Source organism: Pongo pygmaeus, chromosome 16 (genome assembly GCF_028885625.2).
Source record: "Pongo pygmaeus isolate AG05252 chromosome 16, NHGRI_mPonPyg2-v2.0_pri, whole genome shotgun sequence".
NCBI classification, from domain to species: Eukaryota; Metazoa; Chordata; class Mammalia; order Primates; family Hominidae; genus Pongo; species Pongo pygmaeus.
In genome coordinates this window covers 20,254,529-20,280,701 of record NC_072389.2, presented here as the reverse complement: position 1 = coordinate 20,280,701, position 26,173 = coordinate 20,254,529, and the positions used below count along the sequence as shown (strand labels likewise).

At 46.9% G+C, this 26,173-nt stretch overlaps 1 protein-coding gene and 1 pseudogene across 2 annotated transcripts in view; one reads left to right on the top strand and one right to left on the bottom strand.

The window, feature by feature from the left end:
* LOC134738360 (E3 ubiquitin-protein ligase HERC2-like) overlaps positions 1 to 24,518 on the top strand; it is a 76,137-nt gene extending 51,619 nt beyond the window's left edge. The window contains exons 1-6 of one of the 2 annotated variants that reach the window (XM_063653141.1): positions 12,839 to 12,955; positions 13,907 to 14,009; positions 20,832 to 20,966; positions 21,419 to 21,528; positions 23,068 to 23,246; positions 24,279 to 24,518. In XM_063653141.1, the coding sequence (XP_063509211.1) occupies positions 13,988 to 14,009; positions 20,832 to 20,966; positions 21,419 to 21,528; positions 23,068 to 23,246; positions 24,279 to 24,288 (456 nt within the window). In that variant the 5' untranslated portion in view covers positions 12,839 to 12,955; positions 13,907 to 13,987 and the 3' untranslated portion in view covers positions 24,289 to 24,518. Of the gene's footprint in view, positions 1 to 12,838; positions 12,956 to 13,906; positions 14,010 to 20,831; positions 20,967 to 21,418; positions 21,529 to 23,067; positions 23,247 to 24,278 lie in introns of those variants that run through there. The other variant, XM_063653140.1, reaches the window with a different exon arrangement.
* LOC134738357 (C-terminal-binding protein 1-like) lies at positions 4,995 to 6,429 on the bottom strand (annotated as a pseudogene).
* Positions 24,519 to 26,173: the final 1,655 nt, after the last annotated feature.

Genomic DNA, 26,173 nt, shown 5'->3' with positions numbered 1-26,173 from the left:
AGGACAGGATCAGTTTTAGGGAGGTTCTATTATCATCCTTGCTTCAACGTTAGCATAGCAGACAAGCGCAGAACCAGAAATTAACATGTGGGAAATTATACACCACAAAAAGACAGTACAATCCATGGAAGAACCAAGGGAATGGTGATAGCAGAATGTCAGGAAAGGACTTTATAATGTGTAGACCTTAGAGAAATTAGGAACTGAGACAAGAATCCATTTGAATTCTTGGAAATAAAAAACGTAATTACCGTGTCAGCGAGGCTGGTCTCAAACTCCTGACCTCAGGTGATCCACCTGCCTCGGCCCCCCAAACTGCTGGGATTGCAGGCATGAGCCACTGCACCCAGCCAAGAAGTGACTATTCTTTCTCCATTGTGTCCTCTTGATGCCCTTGTCAAAAGTCAGTTGACCAGATATGTTTGGATTTATTTCTGAGCTCTCTGTTGTATTACTGTCAATTTTTCCATATCCTATTTTTCTTTGTTTTTGTTTTTGTTTTTTTTTTTTTTTTGCTTTAAAAACTTTCTTCCCCTTTGGTCCAAGGCTTGGGAGAAGGCTGGAGGGTGGTTAAAAAGCTGCCTGCTGGCTGGAGGGAGAGGGTCAGGCAGAAGCCTTGATACCAGGAGGTGCAGAGGAGCCCCTCAAAGGGCTGCTGGGCTCTGGAGGCCCTGGTTGTGCTTGCGGGTAGGCTTTTGGAAAACAGGAGACTGGTGCAGGTGGGCCTGGGGGCTGGCCAGCCAGCAAAGGTAACTGCAGTGGTTGCCCGTCATCTTGAAGAGTTTCATCTTCCCATTTAGGAAATGGCTGTCCTGAAAGTCACAGAGATGAAGGTCTGTGTGGGCAGAACCCAGGGCATGCAGATCCATAAGGGCCTGATTCAGATTCTTCTCCAGGCGATGGTGGCTTTGATGGCATCCATGGTTTTCCCCCCTCATCTAGAGATGGCTTCTGTGCACGTTGGAAGATGGTGCAGCTGGTTTTGCACTTCCAAGAGACACACTGTGCCCTTGTGCTTCTATTGAACCAACTCATGGAAGAAGCAGCCAAAGCCCTCCAGAGCCACTCATTGTGGTTGAAATAGAAGCCCAGGGAATTGTAAGTTCTGGAGACCCACCGATACACATGGACCAGGCAGCTGACCACAGTTTCCTTCTTGGTGGAATCACTCTGATGAATCTGGGAGGTTGTGGTTGTTCTGCAATAAGGAGCTAACCTTATTTCTAACAACAATGGGGTTGGCTGGTCCTGGAGGCAGGAGATGGCTGAGAAGATGGTCCTGGAGGTTGTAACTGGAGAGGAGATTGGAGGTTAGGGGAGGCTGGAAGAGAGGGAGGGCTCAGGTCTGTCCTAACACTGTTGAAACAAGGGACAGATGTGTGGGACCACTGGGAGTGCTACTTGGACCTGCATTTTATTTATTGATTTGTTTGTTTATTTATTTATTTATTATTGAGACAGCCTCACTCTGTCGCCCAGGCTGGAGTTCAGTGGTGCAATCTTGGCTCACTGCAACCTCTGCTTCCCGGGTTCAAGCAATTCTCCTGCCTTAGCCACCTGAGTAGCTGGGATTACAAGCTCCCACCACCATGCCCAGCTAATTTTCATATTTTTAGTGGAGACGAGGTTTCACCATGTTGGCCAGGGTAGTCTCCCACTCCTGACATCAGGTGATCCACCTCCCTCAGCCTCCCAAAGTGCTGGGATTACAGGCGTGAGCCCCCACGCCTGGCCTGGACCTGCAATTTTAATGTGTGTCTTTCATATGCGGAATACAGCTAAGAAATGAAAAAGAAATCTGATATATTTTCATTTTTGTGATTTTATTTTGTTGTTTGGTTTTGGGGTCTTTTTTGAAACACGGTCTCACTCTGTTGCCTAGGCTGGAGTACAGTGGCATGATCATAGCTCACTACAACCTCAAACTCCTGAGCTCAAGCGATTGTCCCACCTCAGCCTGGAGCTTCATGTACACACCACCATATTTGGCTAATTTTTTAATTTTATTTTTATTTTTTATTTTTATGTATTTTTTGAGATGGAGTCTTGCTCTGTTACCCAGGCCGGAGTGCAGTGACACCATCTCGGCTCACTGCAAGCTCCACCTCCCTGGTTCTCACCATTCTCCTGCCTCAGCCTCCTGAGTAGCTGGGAATACAGGCACTTGCCACCCTGCCCAGCTAATTTTTTTTTTTTTTGTATTTTTAGTAGAGATAGGGTTTCACCGTGTAAGCCTCCTGACCTTGTGATCTGCCTGCCTTGGCCTCCCAAAGTGCTGGGATTACAGGCATGAGCCACCGTGCCTGGCCTAATTTTTTTATTTTTATTAGAGACGAAGTCTCACCATGTTGCCAAGGCTGGTCTTGAACTCCTGAGCTCAAGCGATAGACCTGCCTCGGCCTCCCAAAGTGCTGGCAGAAGCCACTGAGACTGGCCTGATTTCCACTTTTTTATGCATCATTCATAATCTCTTCTCCTGGCCCCTTTTTTCTCTTTTTTTTTGTCCTTGATATTCTGAAGTTTCATTCTGTATGTATGTGTGAGCATGTGCATACAGACACACACACACAACTCTTTACAAGTTCTGTTCAGCTCTCAGTTCAGTAATTGCTGAATTGTTAATTTCAGTCATGACATTTTTTATTTCCAAGGATTCAAATTGATTTTTGTCTCAGTTCCTTCTCTATTTCTGTAAGGTGTAAGCATTATAAAGTCCTTTCCTGACATTCTGCTTCACCATTCCCTTGGTTCTTCCACGGATTTTACTGTCTATTTGTGATGTATATCTTCCCCCACATGTGTTAATTTCTGGTTCTGCCCTTGTCTGCTATGAGAGGCTTGTCTATGTGTGTTTTGAATGGCAGACTGCTCCCCGCAGGCAGCCCCCAGAGACATGTCTTCGCAGCGTATCAGCCCAGGCCTCCAGGCTGTGGCCTTTGCTCGCCTCTCCTGTTCCCCATGTGCATTTTCTTTTTGGCTTCTCTTCTGAGTTATTCATTTAGCCATTTCCTGCATGAATGAGGTGAGGATAGGAGAGTAGGTGGTGTGCCCTCAATGTTCAGTGTGTTCTGGGGGTCCCCGAGCAGGACAGTGAGTTTGGGGTCTGGGGTGAAGCGCTATGTCAGAAGGCTGTGCGAAGTGACCAGAAGACATCCATCTTGCAGACTTTCTGTGTTTTTTTTTAAAGAAAGACGTTACCATTTCAAGTCCATGGGGGTCCCCTCTTTCATTCCATGCTTAGTTATGAATTTGTTATTCTGCTTTAAAATATATGTATTTTTTGTAATCCCAGCTACTCGGCCGACTGAGACAGGAGAATCGCTTGAACCTGTGAGGTGGAGGTTGCAGTGAGCCAAGATCGCGCCATTGCACTCCAGCCTGGAGAACAGAACGAAACTCTGTCTCAAAATACATTTTTTTTTTTTACTATGTCTAATGATGTTCTATAGAAGAAAGAGATGTAGCATGTGGTCACGCTGCTGTCTTGACAGTGGAATTTTTGTTGTTGCTGTTTTTTGTTTTGAGACGGAGTCTCGCTCTTGTGGCCTAGGCTGGAGTGCGGTGGCGCCTTCTTGACTCACTGCAACTTCCACCCAGGTTCAGGTGATTCTCCCACCTCAGCCTCCCGAGTAGCTGGGATTACAGGCACCCACCACCACGCCCAGCTAATTTTTGTATTTTTAGAGGGCCAGGATTTTGCCATATTGGATAGGCTAGTCTTGACCTCCTGACCTCAGGTGATCTGCCTGCCTCAGCCTACCAAAGTGCTGGGATTACAGGCACAAGCCACCGCGCCCGGCCAACAGTGGACTGCTTTTGTCTGTCTACTCCGAGAAATAGTAACACCTCACAGGCCAGGAGCTCAATATGGATCTAGACCAGAATGAGGATGGAAGAGGCGGAGCGGTGTTGGAGCCTGAGTCCCAGTCCTCCAGCTCACTCTGACCACACTGTGTGGGGTCTTCTCTTGTGCCTACTCAGCCCTGGATGCTGGTGTTGGCTGAGATGTCCACTCCTTCAAGGGTTCTGGATCTCTGGTGCAAGTTCCATTGTCTCAGCATCAACTTGTCCTGGGCCCAGCCCACCCAGCTGACTGTGTCCTGTCTTGCAGTGGCCAAGCCGCTCTTAAGAGGGCTGCAGGCAGTTCTGTGAGGCCACTGCCTGAAGCCACTCTGCTCAGTAGCCTCACTGTCTCTCTCTTTTTTTTCTTTTTTCTCTCTTTCTCGGATTTTATTTCTTTAAAATAATTCATACAGATGGTTACAATCACAAACATGATTTTAACCAAAATCTTGCTAGCCTACCACATCAGCAGGACGGCACTGGTGCAGGCGGGGACACTGCCACCCTCTGTGTCCCCAGGACAGAAGTCGATGGGCAGCAGGCAAGCTGGGCAGCGCCCAAGCTTTTCGTCTTGGAGCTGCTTCGTGATGCTGTCTTCATTTGGAACAAGGGGGGATTCATGCCAAAATTAAGAAAAACAGCCTTTGTTTTGTTTCTCTAAATTATTCTAAAAATAAGACAAGCAGGTAGAAAAAACAATGCACTGTGTGGCATGAAAAGAAAAACGGGAAGGATTCATTGTCCTGAGAAGTTTGCCAACTGCCTCATTCCGGGGCACGTTCCAACATAAAAAAAAAAAAAAAAAACCCTCAAATTGACCTCTGAATGTTCCTTCAGGTTTTCTTTTTGTTGACAGCTAAGCAAACAGATCTTTGTAATGTTCTAAAAACTGTACACAGACAAGAACGTTCGTGGGAGAATAACTACTGACTTCTGCTTAATGAGGAAGGCGAAGGACACAGGGCAGAGTGCCCATAAGAGGGACGACGACAACCGACACGAGGCCCAGCACTGCCCTCACCCGCCTCCTGACAGCCCAGACCAGTCTCTGCAGTGCCAGGGCTGCCACACAGGCGCCTCCTCCACACACTCTGGTCCGAGGGTTTCCGGGCCCTCCTCCCAGGCGCCGGGGCTGGAGAGCTCCTCCGGGGCTACAACTGGTCACTGGCGTGGTCTCTATCTGCCTGGGGCTTGATGGTTTGGCCAGGAGAAGGGGCCCCTGTGGGGCGGGTGGGCCACAGGGGACAGGCCGTGGGACAGGGACGCGGAGATGGGGACGATACCTTCCACAGCAGCTGGGATGCCAGTGGCGGCCACGCCCACCACGCCCGGAGGGTACCTGTAGATAGCCCCGTTGAGCTCAGGGTGCACGTCAGCGGGGTCCATGCTGGCGCAGTGGCTGGCGGCCGTCAGATGGTCCCTGTTCACACAGTTCTTCAGGGTGTCTGGGATCCGGCCTGTGATGGCTCTGCGGATCTCCCGCGCTGCCTCCTCTCGCATCTCCATGGATGCCAGCTCGCCATACCGCGCAGCATGGGGGGTGCAGAAGAGATTGGGTGCATCCTTCGGGGGCCCTGGCTAAAGCTAAAGGGTTCCGACTCGTGCACGACCAGGGCCTCGCGGCGGATCCGACCCTCCTTCAGGGCCTTGGCCAACAACGCCTTCTTGTCCACCAGGCCGCCCCCGGCGGTGTTCACCAGGAAGGCCCCCTTGTCTCTTGTGCTTGACGGTGAAGTCTTTGATGAGGCTCCTTGAGGCGGCAGTGCAGGGTCACGCAGTCCCTGTGGAAGAGCAGGTCCTGCAGGGTGCTGATGGGCTGCAGCCCCAGCGCCCGCTGGACATAGGTAAGAGTCATAGAAGAGCAGGTGGAAGCCGAAGGCCTTGGCCCGCAGCGCCACCGCCTGCCTCACGCCACCGAGTCCGATGATGCCCAAGGTCTCCCGGCGGATCCTGGTGGCGCTGGACGCCACCTCACGGTTCTGCTGGACGCTCTGGACTTGCGTGCCCTCCTGCAACGCCAGGTGCAGCCAGGTGGCCCGCCGGTACAGGTTCAGGATGTGGCACAGCATCCAGTCGGCGGCTCCTCCACGCACACCGCAGGCACGTTGCAGACGGCGACGCCTAAATCCCCGGAGGACTTGTCCATATTGTCAAAAACTACTGCCGATCCGGACGGTGATGTGGAGGGCTTTGAGCTTCTCCAGGTCAGGACCTTCTCGTGGATCTCCTGCGTGGACTGCGCTTCGCAGAAGGCCACCGTGGCCACGTCCTTCAGGATGGGCATCTCCACTGTGTAGACCCGTCCGTCCAGCAGCGCCACCAGGGGCCCCTTGATGATCGGAGGTCGGACGCCTGACATCTCCTAATAGGGTCTCGGCTTCCACGGCCATGAATTCGACTTTTCAAAGCTTCTTATCTTCAGGATCCCCAGGCAGAACCGCGTCCTGTCTTGGAGCCTCACCCCACGTCCTTAATTGCCTGGAGTCAAAGCGCTCAGGCTTCTGATCCGCGCAATCACTGAAGCCTGCATCGGGGACAAAGTCTTAGGAGCTGCAGGCCTTTGTTGAGCAAGTGCCAGCTGCCCATCAAGAGGCGCGGGCTGCCGCGGGCCCCGACCACTCCGGCGCGCTTGGCCCCCGCCATCCCGGCGCGTGGGGCGGCCTCAGCGCGGTCCGCTGCTCCGCCAGCCCGCCTAGGGCCGCCGCGGTGGGGGGCCTCTGCCGCGCCTCTGAGCCGCGCTCCGACCAGCCTCACTGTCTTTACTGCCCCCCGTGGTGGCCTGGGGATTTCTCTCAGCCCTTGGATGTCAAAATTCAGTGGTTCTAATAAGGTCAGTTGTGCATCCCAACCACCGGCAGAGTTTGTTAAATTATAGATTTCTTGGCACTGCCCCCCAGAATGTCTCATTCTGTAAGTCTGGAGTGAGGCCTGAGAATTTCCATGTCTCTCTTTCTTTCCTTCCTCCCTCCCTCCCTTTCTTTCTCTCTTTTTTCTTTTTTTTTTTTTTTTTTTTTTTTTTTTTTTTTTTTTTTTTTGACAGGCTGTTTTCTCTGTTGCCCAGACTAGAGTGGAGTGGTGCGAACATAGCTGGCTCAGCCTCAACCTCCTGGGCTCAAGAGCTCCTCCCGCCTCAGCCTCCCAAGTAGCGGGGACAACAGGAGCACAACACCACACCCCGCTAATTCAAAAACTTTTTTTTTTTTTTGAGACGGAGTCTCACTCTTTCACCCAGGCTGGAGTGCAGTGGCGCAATCTCGGATCACTGCAATCTCTGCTGCCCGGGTTCAAGCGATTCTCCTGCCTCAGCCTCCCCAGTAGCTGGGATTACAGGAGCCTGCCATCACGCCCAGCTAATTTTTGTAGTTTTAGTTGAGACAGGGTTTCACCATCTTGGCCAGCCCTGTCGTGAACTCCTGACCTCGTGATCCACCCACCTCGGCCTCCCGAAGTGCTGGGATTACAGGCATGAGCCACTGCACCCAGCCTATGTTCTTATTAAGCATTTGTGTCAGGAGTCCCCAAGACACCTCCAAGCTTTGATAATTCACTAGGAGAATCCACAGAACTCAGTCTATAGTCAGACTCACAGCTATGATTTTTTACAATGAAAGGAAACAAAATCAGCGAAGGAAAAAGGTCCGTGGGGCAAAGTCTGGAGAAAAGCAGGAGCGAGCATCCAAAAGTTCTTTCCCAATGGAGTCATATAGCATGTTCTAAATTACTCCAACAATTAGTTAAGATTACAAGTGCAAAGTGTCCTGTACCAGGGAAGCTTGCCTGAGTCTAGGAGTCCAGGGAATTTTTATCAGTGGTCAGTCACATGCTGTGGAAAGTAAAAAGGTTTCTGTTCAAAGTTTCCCTTCTTGTTAAAGAATAAATCATAAGTATTAGAAATAATAGTTTCTTTTAAAGACTAACTTCCTTCAAGCCTCCTCTGCTCTGTGCTAATAACTCTTTGTTCAGCCCTATCCTTTGTAGCTGTTAGATATAAAGGAATGAGTACATTCTATGTCCTTGTACTTTAACCGAGGTATTTGTTCTAGATATGCTCAGGTATGTCCCAGATCACAGCTTATGCCCCTTCCTTATCTGGAAATGTTATTACTTCTCTAAGTCTTTTCATAAGCAACTTCCTCTCCTCCTTTGTTCTCCCTTGCCTTTACCTATTTAGGAAAGTTTTAGGTTATTAGCCAGTTGGGTTTAGCTTAGATTGTGTGTTCAGGCTCCAGCCAATGGAGACAGGACACAGTAGCAGGGAGAAGCTGCCTAAGAGATAAAAATTGCTTCCCTCCTTTGTTTGGGTATGCTCTTGCCATTGTTCTGTCTGCGAGGAGCACACTTTCTGCGGAAAGTAGCTTGCTGAGAAATTTTTTTGTCTGAATGCTAATTTTTCCTTATGGCACTGAGGAATAAGCATTTTACTTATAACACACACCAACAATTTCAGACACTCTAAAGGAAAGCGGCAGCCAGGTGTAGTGGTTCACACCTGTAATCCCAGCACTTTGGGAGGCCAAGGCAGGCAGATCACTTGAGGTCAGGAGTTTGACATCAGCCTAGCCAACATGGTGAAACCCTGTCTCTACTAAAAATACAAAAGTTAGCTGGGTGTGGTGGTGTATGCCTGTAATCCCAGCTACTCAGGAGGCTGAGGCAGGAGAGTCACTTGAATCTGGGATGCAGAGGTTGCAGTGAGCAGAGGTCATGCCCCTGCATTCCAGCCTGGGTGACAGAAGGAGACTCTGTCTCAATAAGTAGATAAATAAATAAAATAAAGGAAAGCAACATAAACTGCGTTGTGTGTACAAACAGTTTAGGCACAGTGAGCCACTCTTATTAGGTAGGGAATGGTGACAGGCCTCTCTAAACCCAAGTTCCCAGATGCCAACTTTGCAAGCAGCCCTCTCTAAGGACAGTAGTCTCAGACCTGCTATTCTAACTCTTCTGAACAGCATCTTAGACAAAAGTCCTAATTTTTTTTTTTTTTTCCCAATATGGAGTCTTGCTGGAGGCTGGAGTGCAGTGGTGAGATCTCAGCTCACTGCACCTCTGCCTCCTGGGATCAAGCAAATCTCCTTTCACAGCCTTCCAAGTAGCTGGGATTACAGGCATGCACCACCACGCCCCATTAATTTTTGCATTTTTAGTAGAGAAGTGGTTTCACCATATTGGCCAGGCTGGTCTCGAACTCCTGACCTCAAGTGATCTGCCCACCTCGGCTTCCCAAAGTGCTGGCATTACAGGCATGAGTCACTGCACCCAGCCCAAAAGTCTTAATCCTTATCACGGAATTTTCTCTTGTTGCTTGAGTAATATTATCTCCCATTTTCTTTCTTTCTTTTCTTTCTTTCTTTTCCTTCCTTCCTTAATTCCTTCCTTCCTTCCTCTCTCTCTCTTTTCCTACCTTCCCTCCTTCCCTCCCTTCCCTCCCGTCCCTTCCCTCCCTCTCCCCCCCTCCTCTCCTCTTCCCTCATCTCCCCTTCTCTCCCCTTCCTTCCCCTCCCCTCCTCTCCCCTCCCCTCCTCTTTCTTGCTTCCTTCATTTCTTTCTCTCTCTCTCTCTCTTTCTCTCATGTCACTCTGTCACCCAGGCTAGAATGCAGTGACACAATCCCAGCTCACTGTAATGTCTGCCTCTTGGGTTCCAGTGATTCTCCTGCCTCAGCCTCCCAAGTAGCTGGGATTATAGGCATGTACAACCATGCCCGGCTAATTTTTGTATTTTTAGTAGAGATGTGGTTTCACCATGTTGGCCCGGCTGGTCCCAAACCCCTGACCTCTATCTACCAGCCTCGGCCTCCCAAATTGCTAGGATTACAGGCATGAGCCACCACACCTGGTCTTTATTTCTTTATTTTCTATTGTTTGTTTGCAGTGATAGGATCCCCAATTCAGAAATCAAGTAAAGTAAAGGAAGTATGCCTCCAAAAGGTATTGGAGTAGATAAACTAGATATTACGAAGCCTACAGATTGCGTCTATTAATTTTTAAAAATAAATTATTATTTAAGATAATTTATTTAAACAATTTTTTGCATGTGTGTGTGATGGAGTCTCGCTCTGTCGCGAAGGATGGAGTGCAGTGGTGCAATCTCGGCTCACTGTAACCTCCGCCTACCGGGTTCAAGCGATTCCCCTGCCTCAGCCTCCCGAGTAGCTGGGATTACAGGCACCTGCCACCACGCCCGGTTAATTTTGTATTTTTAGTAGAGAGAGGGTTTCACCATATTAGCCAGGATGGTTTCAATCTCCTGACCTCGTGATTCACCCACCTCGGCCCCCCAAAGTGCTGGGATTATAGATGTGAGCCACTGTGCCCAGCCTATTTAAACAAATTTTTAAAATAAATTATTTTATTTTAACTTAGCATATTCCTTTATTCAGGGAGATTAGTTACTGAGATGTTAACTTGTTGTAGGCAAAGAGAAGAAACATGGTGAAGTCAGGTTTGTTGGTGGAGGAAAAATGGTACTAAAGACTCTGCCCAACAAATATTCAGAATCAGAAATGTTCATATGTCTCCATGGTTCAATTTCTCATGAGTCACTTTCCATTAGAAGAATTCTGGGGAGCAAATAAGACAGGATTCTTTCAGGTATCAACCCAGAGTGTTTTTTTTTTTTTTTGAGACAGTCTCACTCTGTCGCCCAGGCTGGAGTGCAGTGGCACGATCTTGGCTCACTGCAACCTCTGCCTCCCGGGTTCAAAAGATTCTCCTACCTCAGCCTCCCAGCTGGGATTACAGGCCCACACCACCATGCCTTTCTAATTTTTGTATTTTTAGTAAAGACAGCGTTTCACCATATTGCTCAGGCTGGTCTTGAACTCCTGACCTCAGGTGATCCATCTGCCTCGGCTTCCCAAAGTGTTGGGATTACAGGCGTGAGCCATGGTGCCCAGCCCAACCTATAGTTTTTCGGTCTTCTCTCAGCCAAGGCATCCAGTGAAAATACAATTTATTTTTCAGATTCCTCTGAAGAATTAAAAAGTCTCTTTTGCCGCCGGGCACAGTGGCTCACACCTGTAATCCCAGCACTTTGGGAGGCTGAGGCAGGCAGATCACAAGGTCAAGAAATCGAGACAATCCTGGCCATGGCCAACGTGGTGAAACCCTGTCTCTACTAAAAATACAAAAATTAGCTAGGTGTGGTGGCACACGCCTGTTGTCCCAGCTACATGGGAGGCTGAGGCAGGAGAATGGCGTGAAACTGGGAGGCGGAGCTTGCAGTGAGCGGAGATGGCGCCACTGTACTCCAGCCTGGGCGACAGAGCGAGACTCCGGCTCAAAAAAAAAAAAAAAAAAAAAACTCCGTCTCAGAAAAAAAAGTCTCTTTTGCATCAAATTGCCATACTCTCTGCTCTTGGTCCCCTTTTCCATGTACTCATTCTTCAAGCATTTATTTTCTCATCGCCTGATCAAGATCATTGCAATGACCAAAAAATTTTCGAATGCTGTGGTTTATGTGATATTCCTTTAGCAAGTTAATCACGATGTTGCATTCTTGAGTGTGCGAGTGTGGAGGAAAGTCAGGATGCATCTTTAAGACAAGATGATGGGTCACGGCAGTGCCACACCACTCACGGCCACACCAGGAAAGCTGAAGGGGCAGTCACCAAGGAAGATGCCTGACCCAGAAGCTGGCTGCCAGGGAGCCAAGAGCCATGTCACTCCACAGGTGGCCACTGCCCGGGGGGGCCCCTCTACTGCCCAAGCTTATTATTACTATTTTTTTATTTTTTATTTTATTTTATTTATTTATTTATTTTGAGATGGAGTCTCGCTTTGTCGCCCAGGCTGGAGTACAGTGACGCAATCTCGGCTCACTGCAACCTCAGCCTTCTGGGTTCAAGCGATTCTCCTGTCTCAGCCTCCCGAATAGCTGGGACTACAGGCGCATGCCACCACACCTGGCTAATTTTTCCTATTTTTAGTAGAGACGGGTTTTCACCATGTTAGCCTGGATGGTCTCCATCTCCTGACCTCGTGATCCGCCCGCCTCGGCCTCCCAAAGTGCTGGGATTACAGGTGTGAGCCACCGCGCCCGGCCTCTTATTATTAGTATTTTTTTTTTTTTTTTTTTGAGACAAAGTCTGGCTCTGTCTCCCAGGCTGGAGTGCAGTGGCACGATCTCCGCTCACTGCGACCTCCGCCTCCCGAGTTCAAGAGATTCTCCTGCCTCAGCCTCCCGAGTAGCTGGGACCACAGGCACGTGCTACCTCACCTGGCTAATTTTATTTTTTGAATAGACAGGGTCTTGTCATGTTGCCCAGGCTGGTCTTGAACTCCCGGGCTCAAGCGATCCTCTCACTGCAGCCTCCTAAACTGCTAGGACTACAGGTGTGAGCCACCACACCTGGCCAAGTTCTACTTTTTAATATTTAAAATATGAAATAGGCCGGGCACGGTGGCTCACATCTGTAATCCCAGAACTTTGGGAGGCTGAGGCAGGCAGATCACCAGAGGTGAGGAGTTCGTGACCAGCCTGGCCAACATGATGAAACCCCGTCTCTACTAAAAATACAAAAATTAGCCGGGTGTGGTGGCAGATGCCTGTAATCCCAGCTACTCGGAAGGCTGAGGCACCTAAACCCGGGAGGTGGAGGTTGCAGTGAGCAGATATCATGCCACTGCACTCCAGCCTGGGCGATGCAATGAGACTCTGTCTCAAAAAAAAAGATGATGTCAGTGATTTCTATTGCATCAGGTCTGGAGGCACTCTGTACCTAATTGCTCCACTCTTTGTGGTGCTAAATTCAAATAATTCAGGTGGTGAGAAACTGACTCCCCTGGGAGTGCGGGTGTGCGTGCCTGCCGCGGAAATTCCGCCTTCGGGCGCCTGCGGTTGGCCCTGGCAGCAGCCAGGGCGCTCCAAGTAGGAAGATAAACGGGATTGCTGGAAGCCGAAGAGTCGGGAGAGGCGGGGAAGGGCTCCCTCTTCCCCATTGGCTGCGCCCGCGGAGCCGCCTTGCGATTGGCCGCAAGAGGGGTCCCGCGTCGGCCCGCCCTTCCGGCCGTGAGAGACGCCGGGATCGCGAGCGATGGCTGAGCCACAGGCTGCTGGGAGGCTGTGTCCGCCGGCCGGCGGGGCGAGGCCGCCGGGCCCTACATGTCAGGTCCTGGCCCGGGGCACCGGGGAGGCCGGCGGCGGGGGCGGGGCGGGCGCGGGGTTGGCGGTCGGCCGAGCGGGAGAGGCGGGCATGGGCATGGCCGCACCGGGGCTTGCGCGGACCGCCCCTGGCGCAGCCTTGGGCCTCTCTCCCTCTCTCAAGTGGTGGTGGCTGTGGGTTTTTCTGCGGGCAATCCTTTAGAGTAATTTGTTCAACGCCCGCGCGCCCTGCTGTGGGGTAAAGCGGCAGATTCATACTGCTGTCATTTGTCGTTAAAACGATGGGCTGCCTGGCTGGGCGCGGTGACTCACGCCTGTAATCCCAGCAGTTTGGGAGGCCGAGACGGGCGGATCAGGAGGTCAGGAGATCCAGATCATCCTGGCTAACACGGTGAAACCCCGTCTCTACTAAAAATAGAAAAAAAAAATTAGCCGGACGTGGTGGCGAGCGCCGGTACTCCCAGCTACTCGGGAGGCTGAGGCAGGAGAATAGCGTGAACCTGGGAGACAGAGGTTGCAGTGATCCGAGATCGCGCCACTGCACTCCAGCCTGGGCGACAGAGCGAGACTCCATCTCAAACAAAACAAAACAAACGATGAGCTTCTGTCGTGTGTGTGTTTGTGTGTGTGTGTGTGTGTGTACCATTTGGATTTGAAGGCAGGGGGATGACATTGTGATTTGGCCTCCTGTGACCGTCCATTCTCAAGGTCTCGCCAGCGTGGTGCAGAAACTCGGCACACCCTGCCTACCTTGGAAAAAGGCTTTCCCTTCCCCACCTCCCTTTCCCTCCATCTCTTCCCTCTTTCCCTCTCTCCACTTCACTCCCGTCCCCCAGCTCTTCTCTCCCATCTTTCTGTTCTTTGTCTCTCTCTTTTTTTTTCTGCATTAAACCTTTCAGGAGTGTCTTTGTAAACTATTAAAAAGCGTTAGGTCTTCAACATGTACGTTTACTTGCAGGCCTGAGACCTGGGAGGAAGCTGGAGAAAAGATGCCCTCTGAATCTTTCTGTTTGGCTGCCCAGGCTCGCCTTGACTCCAAATGGTTGAAAACAGATATACAGGTGGGGTTTGACATGTGTTTTTGTTGGTGTGTTTCTGCTTCCATGTTTAAATTTCTCGTGTAAGGCTTCTCTTAGGGTATGTAAGGGGAAGTCAGTTGTATTTTGCTATATTAGAGGAGCAGGTTTGTTTCCTTTAACTTAAAATGTAACAGTCTTTATGGCTGTTTTTGTAGATCGTGCACGGCTGCCTTTTAATTAGTTTCTTGCAAGTGCACGAAACTTGAGATCTATTAATAGGCAAAAATTTTTTCCTATTATTACTGGTTAAGAAATCTGCCACACTCCTAACCATATCATGGTGACTGTTGTTTGTTACTGATAGTTTTTGAGCTGTTTAGTTAGCTGTGGAGGGGAAAATTGGAGAAGTAAGTTGCAGTAATTACGGTCTATAGAAACTCACTCGTTTTATGAGGTTTTGTGTTTGTGTTTCTGGAGAGACAAGAGTTAGTTCAGTTGAGCTGTTTGTTTTGTATTTGTAACCAATACAAGGTCTAAGGACAATTCTGTTGAAACTGAGGTCATGATGTTGGGATCTTAAGGGCTGAAGGTTCCAAATAAATGATATGTATAGAATTCTCTCTGACTTGAAATTTTCCCTTTCTGGACCTCCAGATGCTGAGGCTAAGAGTGTCCATATGACAGTGCCTTCCATGACAGTAGTCAGCAACCCTTTTTTTTTTTTTTTTGCACGTATCAGTAATTCATTCTGTATATTTTGAAAAGTTTTAACCTCTTCTTCCTAGCCCTCCGGTATTTGTTAATAAATTAAAACGTTTCCCAAAGTGTTTTTTGTGAAACAATAATTCTAAAAGATGCTCTAAGAAAAGCTAAGTACATGGAAAAATCCAAAGTATTTATTTTATTTATTATATTTCATGAATTTTTTTTTGTTTTTTCCTCTCGAGAGGGAGTCTTGCTCTGTCACTCAGGCTGGAGTGCAGTGGCATGATCTTGGCTCACTGCAACCTCCACCTCCTGGATTCAAGCAGTTATCTGCATTAGCCTCCTGAGTAGCTAGGATTACAGGCGCCCTCCACCACGGCCAGCTAATTTTTGTATTTTTGGTAGAGTCGGAGTTTCACCATATTGGCCAGGCTGGTCTTGAACTCCTGACCTCATGATCCACCCGCCATGGCCTCCCAAAGTGCTGGGACTACAGGTGTGAGCCACTGTGCCCGGACCATATTTGATGAATTTTTTTGTCCTTTGTTCTTTTAAAAATCATGGTTGGAAAGCAGAGCATAATTGTTCTTTATGTAGATCCCAACTGATTGGGGTTGTTAGGCAGATGTTTTGGTGTTCAGTAAGTGTTTTTGTTTTCCATTATTAAGACTATGAATATTTTATTTTATTTTCTGAGACAGGGTCTTGCTCTGTTGCCCAGGCTGGAGTGCAGTGGTGTGATCTTGGCTCACTGCAGCCTCTGCCTCCCAGGTTCAAGCAGTTCTCCTGCCTCAGCCTCCTGAGTAGCTGGCGTTACAGGTGCCCGCCACCACTAACCTCCGCCTTTCAGGTTCAAGCGACCCTCTGCCTCAGCCTCCTGAGTAGCTGGGATTACAGGTGCATGCCAGCATGCCCGGCTAATTTTTGAATTTTTAGTAGAGACCAGGTTTTCACCATGTTGGTCAGGCTGGCCTCAAACTCCTGACCTTGTGATCCACCTGCCTCGGCCTCCCAAAGTGCTGGGATTACAGGCATGAGCCATATTTTTAGTAGAGATGGGGTATCACTATGTTGGCCAGTCTGCTGTCGAACTCCTGACCTCAAGTGATGCTTCCACATTGGCCTCTCAAAGTGCTGGGATTACAGGTGTGAGCCACCACACCTGGCCAATGGGAGGTCTCGCTTCCCTTCTCTCCAGCATTCCATAAGCAATGTGTTTGGGCAGTATGTGTTCGATTTTCTCTATGTATACTTCGAACCCTACAGTAGTGAAAGGAAGAGTAGACAACTTTGAAGCTGATGTGGTGTGGTCTTGGAGCTGGTGGTGCTAATTACTCTTGGTTGTTTTCATACCCTCCAGTGACTTCATCCTGCTTTTGCTGTTGTAAAGTGTTGTAATTTATACTCCTGAGAATAACACTTGAGGTGTACTTAGGGTTCTTGTCTGATTCCTGGTGACTGTCAAAGCTTTTCATCTTGAAGAAGGGAGATGAGCAGTGTTCCAGTGTACTGGTTTAAAATTAAGAATGTTGCATTTTTTTCACGTGTAAAATTTATAGCCAGATGTAGGGTAGGGGTGGCCTACTTTCTTTAAAGGGTGAGATAGTAAATATTTTAAGGTCTCAATGGACCCTATGGTCTCTGTCATAGCCATGGGACCTTGCAGCTGTAGTGCCAAAGTAGCCACAGACGATACTGCGTCAGCGGGCAGGGGACGTTCATTCTGTAAAGTTGATTTATGGACACAAAAGATGAAGTCCTCAGAATGTTTGCAAGTCACAAAACGCTGTTTTTCTTTTGATTGTTTTTCAATCATTAAAAAATATAAAATACGATGGCCAGGCGTGGAGGCTCACACCTGTAATCCCAGCACTTTTAGAGGCCGAGGCAGGCTATCACCTGAGGTCAGGAGTTCGAGACCCGCCTGGCCAACATGGTGAAACCCCATCTCTACTAAAAACAAAAAATTAGCCGGGCATGGTGATGCACGCCGGTAATCCCAGCTCCTCGGAGGCTGAGGCACGAGAATCACTTGAACCTGGGAGAATCGCTTGAACCTGGGAGGCAGAGGTTATGGTGAGCCAAGACTCTGTCTCAAAAGAACAACAAAAGTAAAATACTTTCTCTGCTTTCAGACCATACACAAAGAGGCTGTGGGCTGGGTTTGGCCCCTGGGCTGTGGTTAGTGACCACACACACACAACACACACACACACGTACGGCAGAGTCTGGCATTTAGAGCCAGCACCTGTGTTCTCACCTGAGCTGTGTTTCTGGCTGGGTTCTACTCTGTATTCTGTGATCCGAGGTGTCTACCTTGGTAAACTGGAGACAACAAAGCCTGCCTCCTTCAAGGTTGTTTGTAAAGATTTAAAAGGGTAATGTATTGTTGTTAGGCCAGGTGCTTTGTATAGTACATGTTAGGTTATTTTCACTTTTTGTTTTTTGAGACAGAGTCTTGCTCTGTTGCACAGGCTGGAGTCCAGTGGCAAGATTCCAGCTCACTGCAACCTCTGCCTCCCAGGTTCAAGCAATTCTCCTGCCTCAGTCTCTCTAGTTGCTTGGATTACAGGTGGCTGCCAACCATGCCAGGCCAATTTTTGTATTTTTAGTAGAGATGTGGTTTGACCACGTTGGCCAGGCCGGTCTCAAACTCCTGACCTCAAGTGATCTGCCTGCCTCGGCCTCCCAACGTGCTGGGATTACAGGCGTGAGCCACCGCATCTGGCCCATTCTCACTTTCCATTAGCTGCTTTTTTCCCCCATTCATTTCCTCCCTTCCTGTGTATGATTTCTGAATTAAATGTATTTCATGTCTTAACCTTCTGAATTGTTTGTTCTCTCATTTTCCATGTTGTTCAGGAAAATAAGAGGCTGAGACATATAAATGTGCATGTAGTTTCTCAGATCAGGATAAATGCTCACCTGTTGCAGAACGGGACTCTGCTCTTGCTTCACCCAGGATGCGTTTCCTAGTTCCTTCCTAGAGTGGGGCCACACCCTACTCCAGCCCTCCAGACCCAGCTCCCTGCTCTGACATGATTCCAGCAGACTGTATTCCAGCTGTCCTTCCTGGACCTAGGTATTTTCTTTGTTTTTTTTTTTTTTGTGTTTTTTTTTTGTTTTGTTTTTGAGATGAAGTCTCACTTGGTGGTCCAGGCTGGAGTGCAGTGGCGTGATTTTGGCTCACTGCAACCTCCATCTTCCAGGTTCAAGCGATTCTCCTGCCTCAGCCTCCCAAGTAGCTGGGATTATAGGCGCATGCCACCAAGCCTGGCTAATTTTTGTATTTTTAGTAGAGACAGGGTTTCACCATGTTGGCCAGGCTGGTCTCGAACTCCTGACCTTGTGGTCCACCCACCTCAGCCTCTCAAAGTGCTGGGATTACAGGTGTGAACCACCGCACCCAGCCAGCATTTTTTTTTTTTTTAAACTTATATGAAATTTATTTTATTGTGGTATCTAGTTCAGTAAATTTTGACTTCTGTAGATTCATGTAACCCCCATCATCATCAGGATGTAGAAGTTTCATCACCCCAAAAGCTTCCTTGTGCTTCTCCTTTTTATCACATGTTCTCTGGCCTCATACCCTGGCAACCACTGATCTGTTCTCCATCAGTATAGAGTATTCTTTTTGAGAATGTCATGTGAGTGGAACCATATTTTAAGTAATGTTTTGAAACCATCTTCATTTACTCCCAGTTATATGTCTGAGATTTATCTGCTGTTCTGTGTATTAATAGTTGTTTTTATTGCTGATTAGTATTTCATCATTTGGATGTACCACACTGTGTTTATCCATTCTGCTATTGTAGGACCTGGTGGTTGTTTCCATTTTTCTTTCCCAATTGTACTCCTGCTGTGAGCATTTCTGTACAGATTTTGTGTGAATATAGTTTCCATTTCCCTAGGTAAAGACCTAGTGGTGTGAAAGTTGGGTCATGTGCTGAACTGTTTTCCGAAGTGGCTGTTTTAGTTTGCATTCCCGCTGGCAATCTGTCACGTTTCTGTTGCTCTGTGTCTTTGTTAGCACTTGATGTTATCAGTGTTTTTTAGTTGAGCCATTCTAACAAGTCTAGTGGGATCTCATTGCGGTTTTAATTGCACTTCCGTAATGGCTAACGATGCTGAATATCATGTTCTTGTTTGCCACTCTTGTATCCTCTGTGAAGTTTCTGTTCAGATCTTTTGCACAGAAAAAGCTGTATCATGGAACCAGTAAAATAACCAAGGAGAGGTTGATTAAAGTTCTGTTTATAACCCTAGAAGATTCCTGCCCTAGGGATATGGGATGGCTGAACATAGGACACCGACACTGGACAGATGAAATAGCAGTTTATTAGTCACGCATGCTCACAGCCCTGGGGGTGGGGGACACTGCATGGCACACGGGGGCTGCACTTGGGAATAGAGTGAACCACCAGGGGCTGTGGGAGGCACATTTTGTAGTAAGAAGAGGGTGAGGTAACCTTGCTTCCATGGGAAGTTGTGATTGGCTTGTGTGAATAACTCTGGGCCAGCAGGGATGAGCAGGCTGGGGTCGGGTCTCTGCGATAAGGAGGGTTGTTTGGCTTTGGGATCTTATCCGTGGGAGCAGAGCTCGGGAGAGACCTTGTGGTTAGGCCATTTGAGGCTTTCTTGATTTTACCAACGTAAAAGGAGCACGTAATATTTATCCTTAATTTCAGGCCACACAAGACATTCTTCTATATCTACTTTCTGTGGCACTTTTCAAAAGGTTTTGTCCTTAGTGTTTAGCAGTTGATTATGATGTGCCTCGTCATGGCTTCCTTTGGATTTATCTTGTGTGGGCTTTATGCAGATTCTTCAATCTGGCTAAGTTTATGTCATTTGCTGAACCTAGGAAGTTTTCAGCCATTAGTTCTTTGGATATTTTTTTCAGCATTGTACCTTTTCTCTCCTGCTATTAACCTGTGGGGTCTGTGCTAATTCTAGGTAGTTAGTTTCAGAATTGAATTGCACTGTAGGACACACAGCTGAGTGTCGCAGAGAACCGGAGAATTGCTTGGTGCAAAAGTCCATGCATTTGGTGTCAGAAGTGTTGTAAACAGATGAACTGTTTCCTTCGAGATTTTTAGATACTCATTATTTGTAATCTGGATGGGATATTGTGTCTTTCACCGATTGAGATACATTTTTCTAATTATATTATTTAGATGTTTAGTCACAGCCTTCTGTGATGGAAGGTGTTTAGACTTCAAGGTTAAGGTTAGTTCTCTCTTCTCCTCGCTTACTATGTAAGGAGTTTTATGACAGTTGTTTTTGACTGAAACTTGACATTGTCAGTGGCCTAAAGTCCTTTTTCTCAGCTTTTCCTTTGTGTCCCAGTGCTCTTGAATGATGCTGTCAGTGACAGTGACAGTGCATAGCAGTGCTTCCCAGTTGGCAGTGGAGTAGGGCCTTGTAAAGAGTTAAAAGATTTTTGAATCATACTCCTGTTCTACACCCTCCCTTTTCCCATGGGTACACAAGCACTGGGACTCTTGTGTACCCATGGGAACAGTGCTTTTAACCACTGGATAAAAGCAATTGGTGTGAAATTGAAGTAGGTAAATATCAGATTTAAGTTTCTCAGTTGTGAAATTTGCTAGGAAGTTAATGAAATATCATTTTGGAAGACATGCTTTAAATAATTTGATAAATTGGTTTCTTTTTTTTTTTTTCCGGATGGGGTCTTGGTCTGTCACCCAGGCTGGAGTACAGCGGTGTGATCTCAGCTCACTGCAAGCTCTGCCTCCCGGGTTCACGCCATTGTCCTGCCTCAGCCTCCTGAGTAGCTGGGACTACAGGTGTCCACCATCATACCTGGCCAATTTTTTGTATTTTTAGTAGAGACGGGGTTTCCCTGTGTTAGCCAAGATGGTCTCGATCTTCTGACCTCATGATCCACCCACCTTGGCTTCCCAAAGTGCTGGGATCACAGGCGTAAGCCACCACTCCCGGCCAATATATTGGTTTGTTTATGAAAATTATACTGGATCTGTTACAGGTATGATTGAGGTATTTTATTTTTAAGTTGTCAAACATACAGTTAATGATGTGTGTTGTAACTTTTCGGGGAGGGACATTTGCAGAGACTGACTAATGGTATGGCATTCTGAAAAGCGTTTACAGATTAAAAAATTTTTATTTCTACAGATGATAGTGTCGAACCAAGTGGAACAAAGAAAGAAGATCTGGATGACAAAGAGAAAAAAGATGAAGAAGAAACTCCTGCACCTGTATATAGGGCCAAGTCAATCCTGGACAGCTGGGTATGGGGCAAGCAACCAGGTAATCTTTGATCAGAGATAGAAATTAGTGTAGACATTTTGCCTCCAGATCCTCAGGTGGTTTTAGCAATTGGTTCTCTAATTCTGTAGGAGAATATTGATACTGGTATATTCTTACATGTCATTGAAAGTGGAAAAGATAGCTAGATATTCTTCTACTCATGTTTTGGATAATGAGATAAATTATTTTATGCTTCACACACTTGGAATATGTCATCTACTGTAATATAGTATCTGAATGAATACTTTAAATAAAATATATTTCTGTAAACTAATTGTATACTTTAAAAATCTGTGAATAAATTTGAGTAGCAAGTCTCAGAAACTTGATTCTGAATATTAAAAATATATCCTTCCTTTGGAGGGAGCGTGTAGTAAACGTGTTAGTGTGATTGTAAGCATGCTGTCTTTCTGGAGGTCGCTTTGTTCCTGCATCCACTGCTTTCATTTCAGGGATGTTCATGGAACGCAAGGCACCAAAGGACCAGAAGCATCCCCCTGCAGGACCAGCACTTGGCCCTGGCCATCCTGCTGGAGCTGGCTGTGCAGAGCGGCACGCTGAGGTGAGGGCTGCTGCAGACGGGAACACTTTGGGGAAGCGCCTCTGTATCCAAATACCTGTTGCGTTGTGTGCATTTCGCTGAATCGTTTGTGACCGCAGCAGATGTGGTACTCTGTACAGAGAACCAGGTCTCAGGGCTCACTCTCTCTTTATCTTTTCTTCACTTCCTTTTTTATGCTCAGTTTTCTAGCCTGGGAACTGTTCCTTTCTTTTTTTTTTTTTTCTTTTTTTCTGTCACTTTTCCTCATTTAATTATTTTTGTTCCATGAATTTAAGATCCTAGATCTTTCACGTAACGTGCTCTTTCATCTTCTTAACTGTTGTTTCCTATCAGCAGAAGGCGATGTCTTGTGCTAAAATCTTGGTGTCAATTCAGTGATTTAATTACCACAGCTTTACTTTAGTTTCCTCTCAAATCCCAAGTATTTGTTCGCTTCTACCTGGTTGTTTGCTTTTACTTTTGTTTAACCATGACAAAAAAAAGTTAATCTGTTTTTACTAGGAATAAATATCTTTTCTCCTTTAGCCAAATGTTGTCTGCCATCCTGTTGTTGCTTCAGCTGTGGGACAGCAGGGCACAGGATACTGACAATGAGCATTCCGCCCAGGGCACCAGCGCCCCACTTTTGCCCTTGCTGCAAAGGTTCCAGAGCATCATTTGCAGTTCATTCTCCTATTGAAGGACGTTTAATTGCTTTTGGTTTTTGTTTTCTTTTTTTTTTTGAGAAAGGGACTTGCTCTGTCACCCAGGCTGGATGCAGTGACCTGATGTTGGCTCACTGCAGCGTTGTCCTCCTAGGCTCCAATGATCCTCCGCCTCAGCCTCCTGTGTTGCAGGGACCACAGACATGTCACAATGCCCGGCTACTTTTTTGATTTTTTTGTAGAGACAAGGTTTCACTGTATTGCACAGGCTGGTCTCGAACTCCTGGGCTCAAGTGATCCCCACACCTTGGCCTCCCAAAGTGTTGGGATTACAAGCGTGATCCACCACGCCCAGGCTTTCTGGTTTTTGGCCGTGTAGAGCTGCCACGATTGTGCTGTGTACAAGTACTTTAGTGAACATATGTTCTCCCTTTGGGTAAACACTTGGAGTGGAATTTGTTAGGTCCTGGGGTCAGTGTGTGTTCATAGTTTCCCAAAGTGGCTTTGCCATTTACATTTGAACCAGTGTGTGTGAGAATTCCAGCTTTTTCTTGTCCTTACAAAGCAGCTGGATGCTGCGTGTGTGGGGCAGATCACATTGGGTTTTGTGAGAGCCAGTAGGAGGGTTAAGGATTTTAGGGACTTCGCAGAAGGAGGCTGGAAAGCATCAGCAGAGGCAGCCTGGACCTTGGATCTGTAAAAAGAAGACACTGTTTGAATCTGCACAATTAAGTTGGGGTTTCCACCAGGGCAGGTGGGGGTCCTGTGGGTAGGCGTGTGTGGCAGCCACAGAGGCTGGGATAGCTTGATATTGGGGTCAGGGCTCAGCCAGCCTGTGTGTCTTCACACCTGCTAATGAGATAACTTGTAAACAATTTCTGTTTATGAATTACAGGATATTGAAGCCAAAAAAGAAGCGCAGAAGAAAAAAGAAATTGATGAACAGGAAGTGAATGCCTCAACATTTCATAGAAGCAGGACTCCATTGGATAAAGACCTTATTAATATGGGAATTTGTGAGTCTTCTGGCAAACAGTGTTTGCCTCTGGTTCAGCTCATACAACAGCTTCTTAGGTAAATCATAGTAGCTGTATTGTATTGTATTGTATTGTATTTATTTATTTATTTTTTTTTTTTTTGAGACAGAGTTTCACTCTTGTTGCCCAGGCTGGAGTGCAATGGCACAATCTCAGTTCACCAGAACTTCTGCCTCCTAGGTTCAAGTGATTCTCCTACCTCAGCTGGGATTACAGGTGTGTGCCACCATGCCCAGCCAATTTTGTAGTTTTAGTAGAGACGGGGTTTCTTTATGTTGGTCAGGCTGGTCTTGAACTCCTGACCTCAGGTGATCCACCCGCCTCAGCCTCCCAAGGTGTTGGGATTACAGGCATGAGCCACCACGCCCGGCCTATTTATTTACTTACTAATTTTTTTTTTTTTTTTTGAGACGGAGTCTCGCTCTATTGCCCAGGCTGGAGTGTGGTGTCAGGACCTTGGCTCACTGCAACCACTGCCTCCTGGGTTCAAGCAATTCTCATGCCTCAGCCTCCCGAGTGGCTGGGACTATAGGCATCTGCAACCACACCTGGCTGATTTTTGTGTTTTTAGTAGAGACGGAGTTTCATCATATTTGTCAGGCTGGTCTCAAACTCCTGACCTCAGGTGATCCATCTGCCTTGGCCTCTGAAAGTGTTGGGATTGCAGGCGTGAGCCACTGTACCTGGCCTGTATTGTATTTTAATGGGTGATGATTGGTTTTCTTATTAAGACAGTGAAATCTAGCACAAGGATCTCAAAAATTTGTTTGGTGATTGAAGGAATATTTTGAAAATTACCTAATGTAGATTTTAGGATAAAGAGCAGGCCCTTTTCAATATAGGTGAGAGGAGAAGTTGGAGGGTATGATGATACTCAAAAGTTTTTCACAGAAGATAAATTGGGGTGTGAAGTAAACATGTAAAAAATTCTTAGTAATAAGCAGGTGGATGTAAATGAATATCATCATGGAAGGTTATTTTTAAAACTGGTTCTATCATTGCCTCACTTTACATATTACAGAGTTATACATACTACTGTGTAAGATAACTTTTCTTTTCAAAACTAAAGTCAGTGTTAAAGAATGGTGAGCATTGTTTTGGAAGACCAGACTAGGAGGAGATTGGAAGAAGAAGTCACACTCAGCCTGTGAACAGAAGCTAACCTTGGCAGAAGCCAAAATGGTCAGACAGTGTTGTGTAAAAATGATCACTCAAGAGGGGCAAAAAAGCAAGGTGATTTGTGAAAGAGATTTATTAGAAAATGAAACGCATTTGTACCTGTACTTAATAAAAATCTGCTTTCTGTAAACTCGGGCTCCTGGTTTTTGTTTCTACACATAGAGAAAGCAGAGCCCTGGCAGGTTGGATCAGGCAGCCGAGCACAGAGCAAGGAGCCCTGGGCAGTGGCTGCAGCTCTCAGCTGGCCTGTTCATGGGGGCATGATGCATCTGCGGCGTGCGGCGGGCCTGTGGCGTGGGGTGGGTTTGCGGCGTGGGGTGGGCCTGCTGTCCACAGCCAGAAAAATGAACTTAGTGGACACACAGTGAAATTTTGAAACAGGAAGTTTTAGAGCTAGTTTCTCTCATAGATTTTAGTAAGTGCTATTTTGAAAAACATTTTTCCGATGTTTGTTTGTTTTTCTAATCTGATAATGCATATTTCACACATTCTGGTCTTTAACCAATGGAAATTAAAGAACTAAACTTCATATAGTTTGTGTTAATGGAAAGAGCTTGGGATTTGTTCTCAGAAAATTTCAGTTGCAACAACTTGTTCGCATAGGTGAACTTCCAGCACAGTAACTAGGAGTAAGAATAAAAGCTGTGTTTACTTTCACAGAGTTAATTAAGAATAAACAAGAAAATGGATGTTAACAACTTTGTAATTAAAATGTAAAGTTCCATGCAAAGTTTTAAAGTGAGCATTTTCCAGGAAGAGGTGATTTTCTAAGTTCTTGAATGCCTCTCCCTTTTCTGAGGAGGCTGCATCATGGGCTGTTGGTGTCTTTGGCAGGGGGTGAGTGCAGGCTTCCTGTTGTGGGTCCTTTGTTCTCACAAGGGCAGTGCCCGTTTTCCCCATCTCCTGCTTGCTCAGACTGTTCCCGTGCACAGAGAGACTGTCCTGTTTGACCTGCAGCTGTGCTGTTTGAGCTGCAGCTGTGTAGCCTGTGCTGGCCAGTCTGGCTACACTCACACAGTTTGCTGATCCGCACTTGAAGTGTGTCCGTCATAGCTGAGACACTGAATATTTTATTTTTAATTTTTATTAAAATGCAGATTTAAAAACTTGATTCCGTTATTAGAAAGCATTTAAGTATGTTTAGAATCACTTGGCCATGTGAGTCTACTTCGTCAATTGTATATTCTATGAGTCTAAGTGCAGATCAGATATTTTCAATGCAAATTTCACTGTCCAAATTGAAATGTGCTACATATGTAAGCTACCCTGATGGTTTTTGAGGACTTAATATGAAATAACCTATGTAAAATATCTCAACAATTTTTCTTCTATTGATTTCATGTTGAAATGGTAATATTTTCAATCTGTTGGGATAAGTATGATACATTATTAAAATTATTTTTATTTTTTGAGATGGAGTCTTGCTCTGTTGCCCAGGCTGGAGTGCAGTGGCACAATCTTGTCTAGGACAGCATCCTGAACGGCACCATTTCCCACCTCGGCAGGGCAGTCTCCTTACAGGGAAGTTAATGAGGCACTAGGGAAGGCTCAGGGGACAGGGAGGGCTTCTGTTGGGAAGAGGCTCGTAGACCCAATTCTGCCTCTGACTTGCTGGGGGTCCTTGAGAAAGTTGCTTCCCCTCTTTGGTCTCAGTTTCCTCAGGTGAGAAATGGGGGTTTGGGCCAAATGGTCTAAGGTTCTGGGAACCTCTAAGTCAGAGCCCGTAGCTGGTGCTCAAGATAAGGGAGAGGCCCTTGGGGTCAGCCGAAAGAGGCAGAACAGGCT